The 19553-nt window shown below is 40.7% G+C and overlaps 2 protein-coding genes across 7 annotated transcripts in view; both read left to right on the top strand.

Moving 5' to 3' along the window:
- The window catches only part of fer1l4 (fer-1 like family member 4), a 30582-nt gene extending 27806 nt beyond the window's left edge, over window positions 1–2776 (top strand). Inside the window, exons 47-49 of the mRNA XM_051415785.1 lie at window positions 395–699; window positions 1043–1143; window positions 1806–2776. Of these exons, the coding sequence (XP_051271745.1) occupies window positions 395–699; window positions 1043–1143; window positions 1806–1986 (587 nt within the window). The 3' untranslated portion in view covers window positions 1987–2776. The remainder of the gene's footprint in view (window positions 1–394; window positions 700–1042; window positions 1144–1805) is intronic.
- A 1752-nt stretch (window positions 2777–4528) lies between these two features.
- The window catches only part of unm_sa1614 (un-named sa1614), a 21853-nt gene continuing 6828 nt past the window's right edge, over window positions 4529–19553 (top strand). Inside the window, exons 1-24 of one of the 6 annotated variants that reach the window (XM_051414240.1) lie at window positions 4529–5464; window positions 9927–9999; window positions 10100–10245; window positions 11229–11303; window positions 11394–11443; window positions 11958–12087; window positions 12213–12298; window positions 12412–12487; window positions 12990–13070; window positions 13154–13251; window positions 13343–13412; window positions 13803–13890; window positions 14597–14645; window positions 14768–14949; window positions 15117–15250; window positions 15626–15717; window positions 15861–16047; window positions 16169–16254; window positions 16344–16459; window positions 16696–16763; window positions 16846–16962; window positions 17335–17608; window positions 18533–18694; window positions 18795–18852. In XM_051414240.1, the coding sequence (XP_051270200.1) occupies window positions 5339–5464; window positions 9927–9999; window positions 10100–10245; window positions 11229–11303; window positions 11394–11443; window positions 11958–12087; window positions 12213–12298; window positions 12412–12487; window positions 12990–13070; window positions 13154–13251; window positions 13343–13412; window positions 13803–13890; window positions 14597–14645; window positions 14768–14949; window positions 15117–15250; window positions 15626–15717; window positions 15861–16047; window positions 16169–16254; window positions 16344–16459; window positions 16696–16763; window positions 16846–16962; window positions 17335–17608; window positions 18533–18694; window positions 18795–18852 (2624 nt within the window). In that variant the 5' untranslated portion in view covers window positions 4529–5338. Of the gene's footprint in view, window positions 5465–9926; window positions 10000–10099; window positions 10246–11228; window positions 11304–11393; window positions 11444–11957; window positions 12088–12212; window positions 12299–12411; window positions 12488–12989; window positions 13071–13153; window positions 13252–13342; window positions 13413–13802; window positions 13891–14596; window positions 14646–14767; window positions 14950–15116; window positions 15251–15625; window positions 15718–15860; window positions 16048–16168; window positions 16255–16343; window positions 16460–16695; window positions 16764–16845; window positions 16963–17334; window positions 17609–18532; window positions 18695–18794; window positions 18859–19553 lie in introns of all 6 variants that reach the window. The other 5 variants (XM_051414238.1, XM_051414241.1, XM_051414239.1 and 2 more) reach the window with 5 other exon arrangements.

Here is a 19553-nt window from a genome sequence, read left to right as displayed (position 1 = left end):
CTATGATATCTCAGATATTTAAAAAAATGTACCTTTACTGAAACAGGCCTGTATTAGAGACAGGCCTTTATCTCTAATTTCCCCTGCATTATAGATGTATTTGGTTACATTTTCTGATCTGCTTCTGTTTTAATTTACTGTTAATGTAAACTTCAACATCCTCCAGTTTTTGTGACTCATTATTTGAATACTTCCTTTTATTTAAGAATTGTTTTTATAATTCACAAACCTCACCGTCAACGATTTAAATGTAGCTACTAAAACACCAAAATACAAATTTTTAGAAATCTCAGATACATTTATCTCCAAGCTTATTTTATACATTTTTATCTGGGTGAACTGACCCTTTAATTTAATCAACTTCATCATCGTTCTTGTCTTTTTCCTCCTTCAGGCGCCATAGAGTTCCGTCTCTGCGACATGGTGCGAGCAGCAAAGGGATCCAATAAGTGTACAATTAAAATGGCAAAAGATCGGGCCAGCCCTCGACTTTCCATCTTTCACGCAAAGAAGATGAAGGGCTGGTGGCCGCTGATCCGCTTGAAGACAGCCGAAGACTTTGAAAGGGAGGAGAAGGAGAAGGAGGAAGCCAAGAAGAAAGGCAAGAAGAAGAAGAAGAAGACGAAGGACAAGAGGAGCAAGATGAGAAAGGAAGACATTGAGTACACCGACAGCAACGGCAACACATTCCTGCTAATGGTACAAAAGAATACAATATCAATATACTAATACTAACGCTGCCAGAGAGGATGCAATAGTAGTTATTGCATCTGCTCTGGCAGCATTAGTATGTATGTAGTATATTGGCAGCTAAAACTTGTTTTTTCATGTGAATTACATAGAAATGTAACTCAACTCTGGTTTGGTAATCAATACTAGTTTGTGTTTTGGTCGACCACTTTTGTTTCTGTGAATGAGTTTTGGTGGGATGGGGAGTGTCACTGTGTCACTTAGTTTAACTAATTTGGAGTTTAAGCTAATTTAGACTCCAGTCTGAATACTGACATTGAAACCAACCCTGAAACTGTGTGCGTGTGTGAAGGGGAAGGTGGAGGCGGAGCTTCAGCTGGTGACATTAGAGGCGGCGGAGGCCAACCCTGTGGGACGGGCCCGTAAGGAGCCGGAGCCTCTGGACAAACCAAAGTATGACACACACACACACACACACACACACACACACACACACACACACACACAGCCAAACATCAAGCAAATGCAACAACACAAGACAAAACAAGCCAGCTAATATTCCTTACAGCTAGACATCTGTCTGTCTGCAGCCTTTTGTTTTACAAAGCTCTCACCGACAACTAAAAGCCAGTCCTGCGAATTTCTCTTGTACGGTGGCTTTGTGCTCAGTCACACTCCCTTTTTCTCTACTTAGCTTTCTCCATCAACATCCTGTTTGTCTGTAGAGGCTGCTGAGCCTGGTTCAGTAGCCCGCTCAGTCAGCTCTGGTTCTGGTGCTAATTCCGGCGTTGCTCCCCCATCAGCCCCCGTCAGTGATCTTGCTAGCGCAGTTTATTCAAAAGACATATTTGAACCATCATCTCCTGTCTCATAACCAAACCTGGATGGTACTTGGGACTTAGGACATGCGATTGGTCAACAACAGTGTGAATTCTTTTCTCAAAGTTAAATCAATCTGAGTGGATTTACGTCACTCCTGTGAGTCCACCGATTATAGCGATTCTGTTGTAATAAGCAGATTTTGTTGTAAAATTTCTCCTTTTTAAATAATGATGTGACCTTTAGCCTAGTGTAGACCCAGTCCAGGTGTAATCTGTCACCTGTCGTCCCTCTAGGCGTCCCACCACCAACTTCAACTGGTTCATCAACCCGATGAAGACCTTCATCTTCCTCATCTGGAAGAAGTTCAAGAAGTACATCATCACTCTGGCCATCCTCGCCATCCTCACGCTCTTCCTCGCCCTCATCCTCTACACGCTGCCGGAGCAAATCTCGGTCCTCATTGTCAACGGATGAGGAACTTGCAGGGAGTCTTCATCGCCTTGTCCTGGATGTCACAGAATGTCTCAGGTTTCTGATCCTGAACTGACTAAAGTTATATTTATCTTATTCTCTGTGGAACCAATCAGTAAAACTCATGATTTAATATGTTTACACTGACCGCACTACATTATCCAGCATTGTTTATATATGTTTTTTGGTTTTCCAGTCATGGAAACACCTGGAAATGAATTAAAATGACCAAATACCCTGGAAATCATTTATGTTTCATATATTTCATTTATGTTGCCCCCCACTAAGCTGCGCCGTATGACACTTTATGTATGACGCTGGTTTACCAAACACTACCAAACAAAACAATTTGCTCTTTTCGTATCTCATTCAATAGCTGTCCATACTAGACACGGAGCTGAACAGACTTGCAACGATCTTTTTGCTGCTGGGTCACTTTTTTCCTGTAGTTGCGTTGCCCAGTGGAAATGTTGTAGATGGTCATTTGTGAGAAAGCGCTGTCCTGTATTGTCATGTAAAAATGTCATGAAAAGATCCTGGAAAATGATTTCTTAAAAAGAGTGGGAACCTTGTAGACACCTATTACTGCAGATTTAAAGCACATATTTATATTGTGTAAATTAAAGATTGTTTGACTCCTGTAGCACTGAACAGATTTGTGCTGGACATATCGCACAAATCTGACCGTATTTCCTAAACATAAACATAACCCCATTGTCTACAAGTGTAATGTTGTTGATTCAATGTAGTTGTGGTTGCAAATGTTTATTTTGAAAATAAATAAGTACATTCATATTTTTTGTTTAATTTTGTGTTGACTCCCTTCTGGAGAGCAGGAATGTGATTACAGGACATTACATGATGATCTGTACATTAGATAATCAGATATTCGTCTGTGGACTCAAACTCAGCATAACGAGGCAGAAAATATAAACAACACAACACAAAGTAGAGCTGACTCAGATCTCCAGAAAACAGTTTTTGTTTTCTCATAATGAGATAATTAAATATGATTTATAAGACAATGCAGTTTAACTTATGAAGGTGAGGGTAGTGAAATAAAAGTCAGGACGTCAGACTTCATCCTCGTCTTCAGGGTGAGCAACAGGAAGTTAGAAATGGTTTGTTTAGAGACGCTCGCTCTGAATGTTTCCTCTGAGACTCTGATGGATCATGATGTTGGCTCGTTGTCACAGAGACTATAGGAGGGAAATGATGTCAGCAGACCAGAATGAGGTTCAGTTTGCGCAAAAAATATGTCCAAATATGCTGTTAGATCACAGTTATTTAACGCTGCACTAATGGAATGACTCAAGGGTCCGTCAGTCAGTCTGTCTGCCACTTTACTTCAGACTAAAATATCTCTACAACTACTGGATCAATTCCTGTGAAATTGTTTTGTCTTTTTTTATTATCTTTTAAATCATTTTAAACTGTTACTCAACATCATGGTAAACGAGGGCCATTTGAAATGATTTAAATTTAAATAAAGGTATATACATAAATATATAAAAATACTACAAAATGTTGAATGCTAATGTATAATATAATTTAATATAAATTAATAAATAAAACAACATTTTAATGAAGCAGCTTGTGGAAATTAATGAACCTGATGAATGAAACATTTTGTGAGGAGCTGTACCAGTGATCAAAGTTTGATTTATTACTGCTGAAAATGTTGACTGGACAGATGCAAATCATCACTAACTTAAATTATGAGATTTTTGATATCACATTTTTTTTTTTTACATTTCCTGTAATATTTTTATTTCAATATGTATTGTCGACACATCTGTGATTAGTTTGGAGCTGAAATGTGATGACAATGGACAACATTCAGACTGTGTGACCTTTCATATGTGGTCCAGACCAAGATCAACCTTCTTCATGCGCATCACTTCAGGACTGTGACCTGTTAACACTGGAATCTGATATGGAACATTCAGGAAATAATGTATGAACAGCCGAACAAACAAAAAAATCTGAGCAATAAATCAGAATTCAGTACTAAGGCTTGCTGTGTGATCGTAGCCTTAGTGAGCGGAGGTAAAACTAATGGTTCAAAAACACTTAAATCATGGCTCCAAGCGGGAACTATTGGGAAAAGACCAGGAGTACCTCTTTTCCACCTAAGCAGCTCTGGTCCTTGAATTGGTTCTGTTCAGGATTCAACAACACAATTTACATTTATTTTTCTTCAAACATGCTGATATCGGCCAACTGTGTGTATTTTTGACGTTTTTAACACGCCTTAAAATCAAGAAGGCCTTGCGACCCCCCCATGAAGCTTTGGCGACCCCTAGTGGGGGGCCCGACCCCTAGGGTGGGAACCACTGTTCTAAGGTCACAAAAGCACAACAATCTATATTGAGGTGATTATACACTAATGAAAACATACCTGGGAATATTATATTTAATTTCTGCCAACAGCTCCTCCTAAGTGTTACAAACTGGACCTATAGATGCAGTTTTAACTTGCTTTAACCGACTTCCAGTGGCTCTGACATGAATTAAACAGACAGTGGTGTAATCAGTCCACCTCTGTGCTCGGTCAGCAGTGCGCGCGGCCGCTGCACAGAGCCCCGCCGCCGTGCACCGTGAACGCGCCTCTCCATGCGGTTTGAATAAAGAAGGAAAAGCAGCAAAAAAAATCAGCTGATGATGAAAACACATGAAGCTGTTCCTGGAGCGGAGAGCAGAGACCGGTTTGATTCGCTCATCTGAACCCGGTTCCGGTGTCTAAAGGGGGTCCGGTTTCTCTGCTCAGCACCTCCGCTCTTTGTCAGCCGGTTCACACACAGAGACCCGGGCGGGTTTAAGGTTTTTTTTTTCTCTCCTCTGATTGAAGCGGCTCTACCGGAGAGAGACTGACTGGCTTTAACACGCTAAGGACCCGGGAGTGTTTTAATGTGTGTGTGTGTGTGTGTGTGTGGTGTGTGTGTGGTGTGGGGTGTTTGTGTTGAATCTGATCTGTTCGGGGTTATTTCCTGCTGGATTTAAGCATCTTTTGTTTGGAGGAAGAAGCGGCTGATGCTGCGGTTCATAGTGAAGTCACTCTGACGGAGGAGTCACCGGAGCAGGTCTTTAATGAGCATTTATGAGCCTGGTAATGCTAGTGCATCCTAACGGGACTGTGGGAGTGTGGAATCAGCGCTGATGGGATTATTTCACCTTCATTTATTACTCATATTATTTTATTATTGATCATAATTGGCTCTGGGGAACGGCTGCAAGGGTTCCGCCTGGTTTCCTCAGTCTTTTGTGTGGAATTGATCTGTCAGTCCTCGGACTCTGTTAGTCTGTTCCGGTCCTGTCCCGGGTGGTCCCGGTTTGTCCCGGGTTGAGAAGCACCATGCCGGAGTGCGTGTCCGTGTCCGAGTTCTTGCAGGAGGTTCAGGAGGACTGGAGCTCTCCCACCACCTCCTCCTTCACCTCCAAGATGATCAGCTGCAGGAACACCGTCTACCTGCTGGAGGAGGTCAGTACTGACACAGGAGGGTGGCAGCAGCAGTAGTAGTAGTAGTAGTAGTAGTAGACTACAAATGTAAGATCCTTTTATTTTGGAGGTTTCATCAGCCTGATGAATGATGAATGAACCAGTTGTGTTACTCTATATTCAGGGCCGGACTGGACTGCTTGGGGGGCCCTGGGGCCAAATATGAGCTGCTCGGCCCCCATTACAGCTCCCCTCGATTAAAATACTGTAAAACTTCGGTGGGTTTCAAGAGGTTTTATACATCCACAGAACTTCTATAAAATCCAGACCAGGCCTCTAACTGAGTCCTGCCTTTATTTGTCAAAACCTGTAGCTACAGCAGGATAGTAAAGGGGACCTGCCTCTAATTGGGACCCTGCTTTAATTTAAAGTTTAACACAGTTATCGAGTTGCCAGAATTCCCCTGTCTCCAAGACAACAGTGAATACGATTTTTAAGATCCCCTCCAGACATGTATTACGTCATATATGTGATAATAGTCTGCCTGGAACAATAATGTGTGTCTGATATAATGTAATCTGATATAATGTCCACATTAAAGTCCATAAAAACATATCTACTCCTTCTACCTCATTACAAATTACAGAATCTATGAATATGCAGAATCTTTTTAAATTTCTAAAGTTTTCCTGATGGACACAAGATGTCTCCTCCCTCACTGTTAAGTCCATTTTCAGTGTTTGTGCACTTGTGGCTTTAAGTTTCTACATCACACTTAAGTATAAGTTGCAAACTGGACCAGAGTTCACTTACAAACTATTTGTGATGTCACATATCGTGTTCATAGGCCCCGCCCCTTTAAAGGACTTTAAAGAAATGTTTGTTCACCAGCTACACAATGATGAAACATTTTTAATAAACATACAGTTAGAATCAAACGTTTATACTCCTGACAACAAGAAGGTTTTTATGGTTCTATATAGACGACTTAAAGAGTTTCAATATCTAAACCGAACCACACACAGGACAGGAATGTTCTGTATCAATAGACCTTTTTCACAGCAGCCATTCTGACATGAAATAGTAGGGTAAACACAGGCAGTGACACTAATGAAGGTTCAGTTCCATTCAGGTCAAACAGAGTGAGAGTGCTGCTATTGTTAGCTCACTGGAAACACTCTGCTACACTAAATGGAACAGAACCTTGATTAATGTCATTGGTAACACCTGTGTCTACTATTTCATGTCAAAATGGCTGCTGTGAAAAATGTCTATGAGAACATATTTCTCAATTTATAGCTGCGCCATCTGCAATATAAAATTAATTAATAAAACAACTTTTTCCTGAAACAGCTTGTGGAAATTAATGAACCTGATGAATGAAACATTATGTGAGGAGCTGTACGAGTGATCAAAGTTTGATTTATTGTGGCTGAAATTGTTGACTGGACAGATGCAAAACATCCCTGACACATTTTCTCTGTTGCTGTGGAGTTGTGAAGATTTAGTTTTTACAAAAATGTATCTTTCATTAATAACCCCACTGTGTTCTCATGTGTCTGTCTGACCTCCTGCAGCCTCTGACAGGTTAGGATGATCCTAAATATCAGCAGAGATTGGAGCTGTTTCCAGAGTTAAAAAGTTAATTAAATGTTTTTCCTCTCAGGCCTAAAAGTAGATCTTTACATCAGTAAGAATACATTTTTGTCTCTGGGAACAAAAATAGTATCAAATAATTTTCTATATAATCAATTAATCGACTAATTGTTTTGAGCAGTTTGTTGGTGAGGCTGTGAATCTGCTCTGCTGCTGAGTGACGTCTGTTTCTGTGTGTGTTTGGGTGGGTGGAGGGGTTAAAACCAGCGGGCAGCAAACCCCCCACCCCCCCAACACACACACACACGCACACACACACACACACACACACACACACACACACACACACACACACACACACACACACACACACACACACACACACACACACACACTGTTGGTCAGTGGAGTCATTGACCCGGAGACTTCAGGTCCTCGAGTGGCCTAAAAAACAGAGCCTCAAACTGCCCCCCTCCGCCCGCCTAACCCCCATTTCACCCCCAACAGAGTTGGCATATGTTACCACAGCAACAGATTAATCCTCATTAGTATTCATTGTTATTGTTATTTAATGGTAATGAGGAGGAGCCAGAGAGATGATTATTGATGAGGATATGAATTAATCTACAACCTGCACACTGATGCTGCATTTAAGAGAAGCTAGAAAGTTGGAAATTACAATAACTTTTATGCATAAAACAAACTGTGTCACATGATGATACAGTGAACCGGACTGTGGTGGATCCAGATTCTGTCCCACAGTTTATCAAAGCATATGTAGATCAAGTTCTGTGTGTGTGTGTGTGTGTGTGTGTGTGTGTGTGTGTGTGTGTGTGTGTGTGTGTGTGTGTGTGTGTGTGTGTGTGTGTGTGTGTGTAAATGTGAAATGTCATCAAACATTCACATCACAACTTTAATGAACAATAATAGACCTGTTCTACATCAGTGTGCCTGTACAGACTCATTTACATACAGAAACGCCCCCAGAATGCTGAACACGGTCAACCACATTGCTTTAGAGGTCCGAGCCTCAATGTGGAGTTACTGGTTGTGGATGAAAGAGGTTAAACAAGCTGTGCAAGAAAGCTTCCCAGCATGCATCAGGCAAAGGATTTATGGACACAAGTATCGTTTTGTCTCATTTTATATGTTTATATACTGTACAATTAGTTATTATGAGCAATAGAATAGAAATGTTTGACCAGCTGAAATGTTGCTCGTTACCAAGCTGTTGTCCAAGCTGAAAACGAACTGCGACATGTGGCTTGTCCAAAGATACATAAATAAAGATGAAGGTCATTCTACCTAATGGTAACATAAATACACACAAATCTAAAAATCTGCCATCAGAATGATTTATTGTCAACTATCACTCGTGTTGATTCTATTACTTACCTTTTTAACGATAAAAAGGTAATTTTTTGGGACTGAAATGATGCCATTAATTCATCACTGGGGCTCCATAAATGGTCTGTTATGTTTCTGTATCATTAATTTCAATTGGCTTAGCCAGTTAGATGTTCTGTTATACTGAAACTGTTGAAAGAAAGAAGGAAAAACACACAATATACATAAACAAACGTCTCTCTCATTCTAATGTATTTTTAATTCTGATCTAATTTAGGAATTCGTTAGTCTTTCATTAGACTATATTTACCACTGGAGTCTCGTTGGTCATCAAGAAATTGCTAAATTTTTTATTTTATTCATAGAAATGAGCACACGGTTGATAAATGAAGCCTCTAATGTTTGATGGCTAAAATCTACAGATAAAATCTCTCATATCATGATACAGTACATTTTCTGTACATTTATTAAACTGTTTATGGATAAAGTACAGAGAGAGGAGTGTCTTATAAAAACAAATCACTAACAAATCACTTTGATGCAAAATAAATGTTATTAAATTTATTTGTAACATTGCGAACAATTTACCATGTCACTGTAGGATAAATATTACTTTTAGCTGCTTTGTTTTCAGGGTGTTAGTATTGTACATGCTGACTCAGTGTCACAGCACTGGGACACTTCAATAGAACTTTTTTAATGCTGTTATTAATACCTGTGTCTTTCCTAATACGACAAGTCAAAATGTCTGCTGTGAAAAAGCCCTGCAGAGATCTCTGAGAATATAGACTGATTTATATCGTCTCATGATGATCGTCCTTTATTATTGATTATTGCTCAACCTGATGTCGGACTGAGCTTCAGTTTTAAAACACCCGACTTCAGCTGCTTCATGTGGAGATTTAGACCGATGACACTCACAGGAATGTAGCTCTCTGTTGTCCGAGAACAAAGCTCGTCCTCTGTGTGTGTGTGTGTGTGTGTGTGTGTGTGTTGTTGAGTCAGCAGGTGTATTAGTGCCTTCCCACCCCTCTACACACACACACACACACACACACACACACACACACACACACACAGATTCACATACTGTTGACTAAAACAGAACTTCACAAACCCTTCACAATAGATGCACATCAGACCACAGACCCCTAGGATTTTGTCAAATCTTTAAGTAGGTTTGAAAATCTTAGTCAATAAACCTTTTTCACAGCATTTCTGTCAGACAGAGTGAGGCTGCTTCTATTGTACATGTTGTTACTGTGTTACTGTTATTGTGTTAGTATCATTCAATAACACCTGCGTTTACCCCATTATTTTTAATGGCAAAATGGCTGCTGTGAAAAAGATCTATGATCAAACGTTCAACCCTATTTCTTCCCTCGTTATTCCAACTACCAAAAAACGTGATAAAAGTTAAAATATTCTGTTCCTCCTTTCGCCGGGGGTCCCCATAAAACCCACTCAATGACCCCTGTTGGTCCCTGGACCCCAGGTTAAAAACCGCTGGATTAAATCATCACTGAGGTTTTAATGTATAAACTGTTCAATGTGTGTTCAGGTTCTGGACAGTGACCGGTTGGTGTTGCAGAAGATGAAGAAAGCTGCTAAAGCCAAATACACATCAGGACAAGGTACACACACACACACACACACACACACACACACACACACACACACACACACACACACACACACACATCTTCCTGTACTAACACTGTCTCCCCCTGTCAGACCACGTGTCTCACCTGGAGCAGTACATTAATTCGATGGAGAAGCTGTCAGTCAACTGTCACTCAAACGGAGAATCCGAGGTCGGCTCTGCTTTCTGCCGACTGGCGGACTTCTCTAAAGATCTCCTCTCTCCCATGAAGAACCTGGTAAGTCATCAGTGACAGAGGTCAGAGGTCGCAACAGTTGCAGCGTCCTGTTATTCTGAAGCTGGTTTATAGCTCTGTTACCTTATTCATTAAAAGCAATCTGGGTTTTAACTAGAAATACATCTAATCTAATCTAAAATTAAACCCCAAGATTAGTGCTTAATTGTTCATACCAGACTTCCATTGGAAAAACATCCAATTAATAATTAACTAGATTAACTAGTTTATTCTGAACTCACTTGAGAAACCTGATAACTGAAAACTTCCAGTTGGTTTTTAACTGCTCATTTTAAACTCAAACTGGTAAAACTTTTGGATTTAAACCAATTCGATCTTAACTGTTGCATTCAAAATGTCCATTGGGAAAACAGTTGGATCTTAATTGATCCATTCAAAACAAATCCTCTAATTAAAAAAATACTGTTTTTTTAACTAGCTCATCCCAAACGTCATTGAGAAGGTCTCTTTTTAAAAAATCGGTTGGATCAAAAACCAGTTGTCTAATAACTGGTTCACTCTAAGCTCCGCTAATTAAAAACCCATGATTTCAGTTCACTTGTTCATTGCAAACTTAACCTTCTTAAAACCCAGTTGGCTCTGCTCATTTCCACACTTCAGTTGGAAAAATAAATTGAGTCTCAATCGCTCTGTTCCAAACTCCATTGAGAAACTCTCTAATTAAGGACCAATGATTTGTTTTTACCTGGTTCATTCCACACTTCATTCATTGGATAAAATCTCTGATTAAAAACCAGGTGGATGTGGTTGTTTGTCGCCACATTACCCATTACCACCCTTAAATCTAACTTACATCTTATATTTATTTTTGTTGACAGTGAAAGTTACTTTAATTGTATTTTTCAAGCAGATATGCAACATTTTAAAGAAGTGAAGTATTACCCATGATGCCTATCAACAGGGAATTATTTCCACCATAGATGATCTTTGTGTGTGTATGTGTGTGTGTATGTGTGTGTACGCAGTTAAAGAGCATGCTCCACAACATCAACTTCTTCCTGGACTCTCTGGTTAAAGGAGACCTAAGGGAGGTGAAGGGGGTGAGGACTTTATCTTTACTTTACATAAACAGTTCAGTGGATCCAGAATCTTGTTTCCTCCTCTGACGTTCTCCGTCTTTCTCTTTGTAGGATCTGAAGAAGCCATTTGACAAAGCATGGAGGGACTATGAGAGCAGATTGTGAGTGATGATCACACTAAATTATCTCTTATATTAAATAAGGTGTTACATACACACTAGAATCTCTATTGTTATCAGGTTTTTTGGAGTAGTTATGTGTTTGTGTATGTAAATATCACAGTTAATATATTATTTTTAGAAACCTGGATAAGCGCATTGGCAGGAAAGTAGCATTTTACTGTTGTAGCTGGTTGAGGTGGAACCAGCTTTACCTTCTTCTTATGCAGTCAAACAGTTTAATCTAGGGGTCGGGACCTTCCAGAGGGTCACAAGATAAATCTGAGGGGTCTTGAGATGCTTAATGAGGAAACCTCTGCTGAATGCTGCTTAATGGATTATAACTGACGAGTTAAAAGGACAGTGTGGAATATTTGTAATGTAATCAGTGGATTAAAAAAAACCATGAAAGGTTTAAAGTGTGTGTGTGTGTGTGTGTGTGTGTGTGTGTGTGTGTGTGTGTGTGTGTGTGTGTGTGTGTGTGTGTGTGTGTGTGTGTGTGTGTGTGTGTGCGCAGTAAACAGGTGGAGAAGGAGAAGAGGGAGTTAGCTCGGCAGTATGGGATGGTGAGGAGCGAGGTGAGCGGAGGAGAGATCGCTGAGGAGCTGGAGAAGGAGAGACGCTCCTTCCAGCTGAGCATGTGTGAGGTCAGTGAGTCCGCCTCCGTCTGTGATCCCGCCTCCTCATTCTCCTTCACCTTTACACACATCCATCACAACAAAATGTGCAGCCGTCTCTCTGTCCAATAAACAGACACCTCTCTCTCTCTCAGTATCTGATTAAGGTCAACGAGATAAAGACGAAGAGAGGAGTCGACCTGCTGCAGAACCTCATCAAACACTACCACAGCCACAACAAGTAAGAACACACACACACACACACACACACACACACACACACACACAAAAAACACACAAGGCAACATGCAGTAAACTGATATGGTTATATTTACTGTATCTCTGTGTGTGTAGTTTCCTGCAGGAGTGTGTTTCCACCACTCAGAGGTTGAAGCAGTACATGGAAGAGCTGAATGGAGTCCTGACGACGGTACGACAAGAAACAGCTGTAATGAACAGCGCGGCCTCTAGGGGACGCAAGCACACTGTTGGTGTTGTGTTTTGTTTTGTTTTTTCTTGTAGTCATTAACCAAATTTTGATTAAACAGTGTCTGTCCTGGTACATATTAATTAATCAATCATTATAATTCAATAATATAATAAATTTTTATGAAATGGGCCATTCTGCATAATGAGTACTAATCGGAGGTTTAGCTACACACTAGCCTCATAACTGCAATCACATTATCAGTAGTCAGCCAATCATATGTAAGCTTACTCTCACTCTGTACACGTGTTGCCTTTATTTCAAATTAAAAGCGCACTGTTATTACAAATAACTAAAAAAATCATCCCTCCAACTGTGTTCAAATAACCAAATTAGCTGGAAACAACTGAACGGGATTATTTTAGCCTGATAACAGCATGTTCGTCTGGATTAGTTGAGCCACAGTTGAAGAACAGCGCTCAGGTGAGCTGTTGTGTGTCTGCAGGTGAAGCAGCGTCAGGAGGAGGAGAAGAAGCAGCTTGTGTCTCTCAGAGATCAGCTGAGGCCAGTCGTCCACACAGAGCAGGTCAGAGACACAAACACTGACAGTAACATCTATAATATAGTTCAACAGGTGATTAATGTCTGTGTGTGTGTGTGTGTGTGTAGGACTCTTTACCTAAGCAGACGTACAGTATGCATCAGCTGCTGGGAGACAAACAGTACGGGACAGAAAGAACGGGATTCCTCTACAAGAAGAGTGACGGGTAAAAAATGAACAAGCACACTGACGAACACACTGAAACAGTGACCAGTGTTAAGAACAGGACTATAACTGTGTGTCTGTTTGTGTTTCAGGCTGAGGAAAATGTGGCAGAAGAGGAAATGTTCAGTGCACAACTGTTACCTGACGATTGCACACGCTACTGTGAGCTCACCTGTGTGTGTGTGTGTGTGTGTGTGTGTGTGTGTGTGTGTGTGTGTGTGTGTGTGTGTGTGTGTGTGTGTGTGTGTGTGTGTGTGTGTGATTAGATGTAACCTCCGACCTGTACTCATCTGTCTATCCTTTGGAAACTGATGTTAAAAAAATGATCTTGCACCTCAGATTATGCTTTATTGTTAACATCATGTCAGGATGATGACCTTTATTTTGTTGACAGTTTTTATTGTTTTTTCTCATGTTTTTATTCAGTTTTTAATCTTATGTCTATATTTGTTTTATACTATATATCATTATTTGTTTGTAACCGGCATTAAACCTGAATGAAATGTGTAAGTGAAGATTTCATTGATTGATCTTCTTTTCTCTCTCTCTCAGCCTAATAAACCTCCTACCAGACTAAACCTGCTCACCTGTCAAGTTAAACCCAGTGTGGAGGACAAGAAATGCTTCGACCTCATCTCTCGTAAGACACGCACACACACACACACAAACACACACACACACACACACAGAGACACACACACACACACACACACTGGAATATGATAAAGATATAAAATAATAAAACTAAAGACCCCAGATCAGTGAGCAGAAGTATAACGTGTGTGCAACCAATAGTGCAGTTTCCTGTTGTTCCAGATCACATATACAGTATATTTAAAATATTGAACTATATATATTATATTTTTGCATGATAGATACAATCAAGCATAATGTGAATATAAGTGTAAATATAGTATCAACAAATAATTATACATAGGATATTAGTTTGTAATTGAATTAAATGTTGAGATATGACCCAATAAGGGTGTTTTTTGATTGATTTAGGGCATTGTAATCACCTGCGTTACAATCAACATCAGTCATTCATTTACTCATATCTAAAACTAATGTTTTAAACATTTTAAAGTACTGTATAGTTCTTGATCCTCAGAAGTGCTGCCAGTTGTCTGTCAAAACAAGCAGGAAGGTTACCTAAATAACTCTATCTTAAAGCTCTTTAGCCTCACTGTTGCTGCCATTCATTCAGCATGTTATACTGTCTGTTACTAACTAACTAAAAGTTAATGCACACCTTACAGCCAATCAGAATCCAGAATTTTCCATGGCCACAGTATAAACACACACAGTTACATTGGATAATATATAACAGACACTTTGTCCTACAGATAATCGGACCTACCACTTCCTGGCTGAGGATGAAGCTGAATGTGTGGCGTGAGTAAAAAATAAACTTTATTCTGCTCAGCTATGGATAAAGTCCAATACTGGAAAAAAGTATTAAATGTGTTGTGTGTGTTTGTGTGTATCTGTATGTATGTGTGTGTGTGTGTGTTCAGCTGGATCTCGGTGCTCAGTAACAGTAAGCAGGAGGCTCTGAACGTGGCTCTAGACGGGGGGAGGAGAGGGGGAGGAGGTGGAGAGAGCAGCGTGGAGGATCTGACCCGGGCCATCACTGATGACATCAAACGGATGCCAGGAAACAACAACTGCTGTGACTGTGGAGCTCCAGGTAATCTCTGTCAGTCAATTAATCAGTTAATCAATTAATCAATGCATCTTTCTTGAGGAAATAAATGGCTAATTAATTAAATTAAATCAAATCTTTTCTACTGTCACTGTCACTTATCTAACAGATACTGTATGGCAATGACAATAAAGTTTAATTCTCTCTCTCTCTTTCTGTAGATCCTGGATGGCTCTCAACCAACCTGGGGATCCTGACCTGTATCGAGTGTTCAGGGATCCACAGGGAGATGGGGGTACACGTCTCCAGGATCCAATCTCTGAGCCTCGACAGTCTGGGGACCTCTGACCTGCTGGTAAGTCCGGCCTGTCCATCCTGTGGTCCTGACAGTTGAGATAGGGCAGAGAACTATTGTCAGGTTGAAGCTGCAGATTGTGTGTCATATCCATTCAGGCTGTGTCAGTGCTTCAACTATGAGTGTCCTTAAATTGTCTGTGATGAGACTGAACGGGACCACTGGCTACAGAATGGATTGGTGTCGGATTAGCTTGTTGGCTAATGAGATAAAACATGTAAATCAAACAGCTTTGTAGTTCTTTCAAGGGGGATTTCTTTGATTTTCAGTCAGCTCTGACTCGCTAGACTTACGAGATTAATTTCAGACATTAAGTCGTTTTCAACAGGCTCTAACTTTGTGCGGGGGGTGAATTTTGTTTTTTCTCTCTTCCAGTTGGCTAGAAATGTTGGTAACTCTGGTTTTAATGAAATACTGGAGGCGAACCTGCTGAGTCCGTCACTGAAGCCCTCCCAACACAGCCACATGTAAGACACACACACACACACACACACACACACACACACACACACACACACACACACACACACACCCCTTACCCTAATCTTAACCAATTGTCCCCAATTGTCCCCAACAACTGATACTATATATTTGTGCTGTATGTTCGCAGGGGGGAGCGTAAAGACTTCATCTTATCAAAGTATCAGGACGTTAATTTTGTGAGGCGGAGCCACAGCTCTCCTTCGGCGCTGCGACTCGGCCTGCAGGAGGCGACCAAAAACTGCGACATCTACAGTCTGATCCAGCTGTACGCTCAGAGGACGGAGCTGAGCCAGCCGCTGCACACACACATACAGGTACACACATACTGGTACCCACACATACAGTTATATACTGGTACGCACACATATTGGTTCATACAGGTACACACCTGTAAACAAAACATGTACACACTCAGCAGTGTTTCCTTCCCAACAGGAGAAAGGGGAAACGGCGCTCCATCTAGCGGTCCTATTGGCTGACAGGACGTCGCTGCACATCCTGGATTTCCTGGCTCAGAACTGGTCAGTCTCTGCTCTGACATTGATGTTTCGGAGTGTATTTCATCTCAGTGTGTGGTAATATGTTCACCTGTGTGTTTGTTTTTGTTCAGCTCCAACGTGGACGTGCAGACATCAGCAGGAAACACGGCGCTACACTACAGCTGTCTGCACAACAAGAGCGACTGTGTGAGACTGCTGCTGAGAGCCAGGGCCAACACGCACATCAGTAATGCATACACAACAACACACACATACATACGCTCGCCCTGCCCCCCAACCTTTACCTAAAACTAGTTCAAACTTTAACCCTGAAACAAGGTTTTTGACAAAAAAAGAAGAAGTGATAACTGACTGTCGTAGAAAATGAGGACATTGTTGTTTTGTAAAAGTGCATAAACGTTTCCTGTTGACGATAATGACAACAGAAAACATATTTGTAACATTTGTTAACTCCTTTAACAGAGAACGAGTTAGGAGAGACCGCGCTGGACATGAGCCGCAGGTTGAAGCACGGCCACTGTGAGGCGCTGGTGAGGTCCAAGTTACACTTCTCTACGTGTGACCACTGATGTCAACGTTACACTTTCTGAAACTGTGTGTGTGTTTGTGCAGCTGCAGCAGGCCCAGTCCAACCAGTTTGACCATCACGTCCATGTGGAGTACGAGTGGAGGCTTCGTCACGACGACCTCTACGACAGTGATGATGACTTTGACGACAAGGTAACCATGGTAACGGACAGCCTGCTGATATATCTGCTTAATTCCTTCTTTGTTCGAGTTTCACAACCCAGCTCTGCTATAACATTAAATATTCTTTGTCTGGTAAAGATTCTTTATTCGGTCTGTTGTGAGTATAGGGTCTATGAACTGATTGTCTGATGTAAGGACGATTGGTTAATAGTTATTATTATTATTTACTTTATTTTCTTAATTCTTGCCTTCTTAGTTGTTGTTATTTTTCTTCCTCCTTTTTTCTTTTACCAAAATGTAGTTTACCCATTTACCCCTTTTATTATAATTTAAGTAATAATTTAGTTTAGTGGTGTGACTCTTCCAGTAAACTGTCGATGAACTAACATCACTTCTCCTCTTCTGTTTCAGAATGGTCCTGTGAAGAAAGAGCGCTTCTCCCCTTCCTCGTCCTCCTCCTTCAGCTCCTCTTTCTCCTTCTCCTCCCGTCCCTTCATCTTCAGTCAGTCCACCTCCTCGTCCATGAACCCGTCCTCCTCTGGAGCAGCTGGAGGAGGTCTGCTCAGCGTGGGGAGGAGGCTCGCCATGGCTATGGAGCTCCACAGCCGGCCAGCTGGCTCTGCCTCCAGCCCCCCACCTCCTCCCCCGTCCTCCCCTGCGCCTCCGCTGCCACCGAGGGTCAAAGGTGAGCTCAGATTCTGATTGGTGTGCTTTTTTTTGGTCACATCTGTAACGTTTGGTAGATTTTTTATGTGAAACATCTGCAGAAAGTTTTGACTTTCACTGTCAGCAGCTTAACAGCAATAAAAAAACATTAATGTTGACGTTATTTGAGTCAGTTATGCTTTTGAAATTGTCAGCCTACATGGACTAATAAGACATCACATATATTGTTGCAGTGGTGAATCATTTGTCAGACAAGAACAACTTAAAGAACTTCTTACACTTATAACTATGTGGACGCTGACAAGCTCAATGAATAAAATCTGCCACAAAAAAAAACATTACCTTACTAAAACACAACTTGAGTTTTTATTCATGCTAGCAGTGATTGTAATGTCGGTTGGTTCACCACTTTGGTTCAACCTAAAATATCTCAACTATTGGATGGTTTGTCATGAAATTTTGATAAACACATTCATTCATTGTCGCCTCATCGATGAATTGTAACGACTCCGCTGTTCACCTGATCGCCATCATCAGGTCAAACATTTTATTTTATCCAATACAAACTGGTCTACTGTGCTTAAAGGTGTGTGTAACATTTAGGAGGATCTACTGTCAGAATATACATAACTATGTTTTCATTAGTTTATAATCACTTGAATATAAGAGTCAGTTTGTTACCTTAGAATGAGCTGTTATTTATCTACAGATGCAGTCGCCTTCTGTGGAGTCCGCCATGTTGAAAGTATTGCTCTAAAATCAGCAATAAAACATGAAATGGATCCCATCTTTAATCTAACTTACATGACATGAAGTCTTTTCCCTCCATAGACACATTTCAAACTGTCTCTGCAGCTAATGGCAGTGTATCTTAATGGAAAGGCCGCTTACTAAAAATATAATCGAATATACTTAAACATCTTTACTTTCTATCGTCCTCCAGCTCCCAATGTTCCTCCTCCTCCCCCTCCTGGGGGGGAAGGTGTTGGAGAGGAAGACGAAGAAGAGGGGGAGGTCTTCTTCCCCCTGACAGGGAACAGAAAGTCGACCCCTCCTCCCATCGCCGTCCGACACAAGAGGAGCTGCTCCGAGTCCAGCAAACACGGTAACATCTGAGAGACACACTGCAATTAATCTGTCAAAGTGATTGTGTGTTATTAACTCTCTGTGTGTGTGTGTGTGTGTGTGTGTGTGTGTCTCTGAAGATTACGGGTTGCCAACCAGTCCCAGGATCTACAGCGGTCCAGATTCCTCCTTTAAGAAGTGTGTGTGAGTATCTGAGACACACTGAATTTAAATATAAATTTCCATTTTATCACAATAAACACATCCAAGGGAACGAGGCTTCTGATTGGATCGTGGGGGCATGATGTCACACCTGCCCAGGTGCCAGATAGTCTGGATTTTTCATTTGTGTAGACACTTATTAGTGCTTACAGCAAACTACATAATATACAAACAATCTTCCTTAGTAGCTTTAGTGAAATCCATCAAAAGACATTTTTTTTCAAGCATATATTTATTGGATTTTCTTGTTTTTCCACAATAATAATAACACAAACATAAGCAACAGTCACATAAACAAACAAAAACAGCACAGTTCAACAAACATACAGGATATTAGAGGAAGTACACTGTTGTAGGTAAATCACAGGTTACAAGAGTTCAGGTTCAGTGGACTCCTTGTAAAATAATGTAATATAAATCAGGTCCAGGATCATTAAAATAAAGGCTGTTTGCTTTGGATTGCAGCATAGAAACCAGTTTAAATATAATTATTATAATATTTGAACCAACCATTGACAGAAGGGCCCTCCTCACTCGTCCACTGTAATAATATATTTTTTCCATATATTCTTTCTAGCAGTAGAATAATATTATTATATATTATTATAACCTTTTGATAGCTACAGTAGTGATATTCCTACTTGAGAGGGCCCTAAAACAAAGACATTGGATCCTTT

This window comes from Dicentrarchus labrax, unplaced genomic scaffold, assembly GCF_905237075.1.
Source record: "Dicentrarchus labrax unplaced genomic scaffold, dlabrax2021, whole genome shotgun sequence".
NCBI lineage: Eukaryota > Metazoa > Chordata > Actinopteri > Moronidae > Dicentrarchus > Dicentrarchus labrax.
The sequence above is the reverse complement of the archived record's forward strand: the minus strand, read 5'-3'. Positions and strand labels throughout refer to the sequence as shown.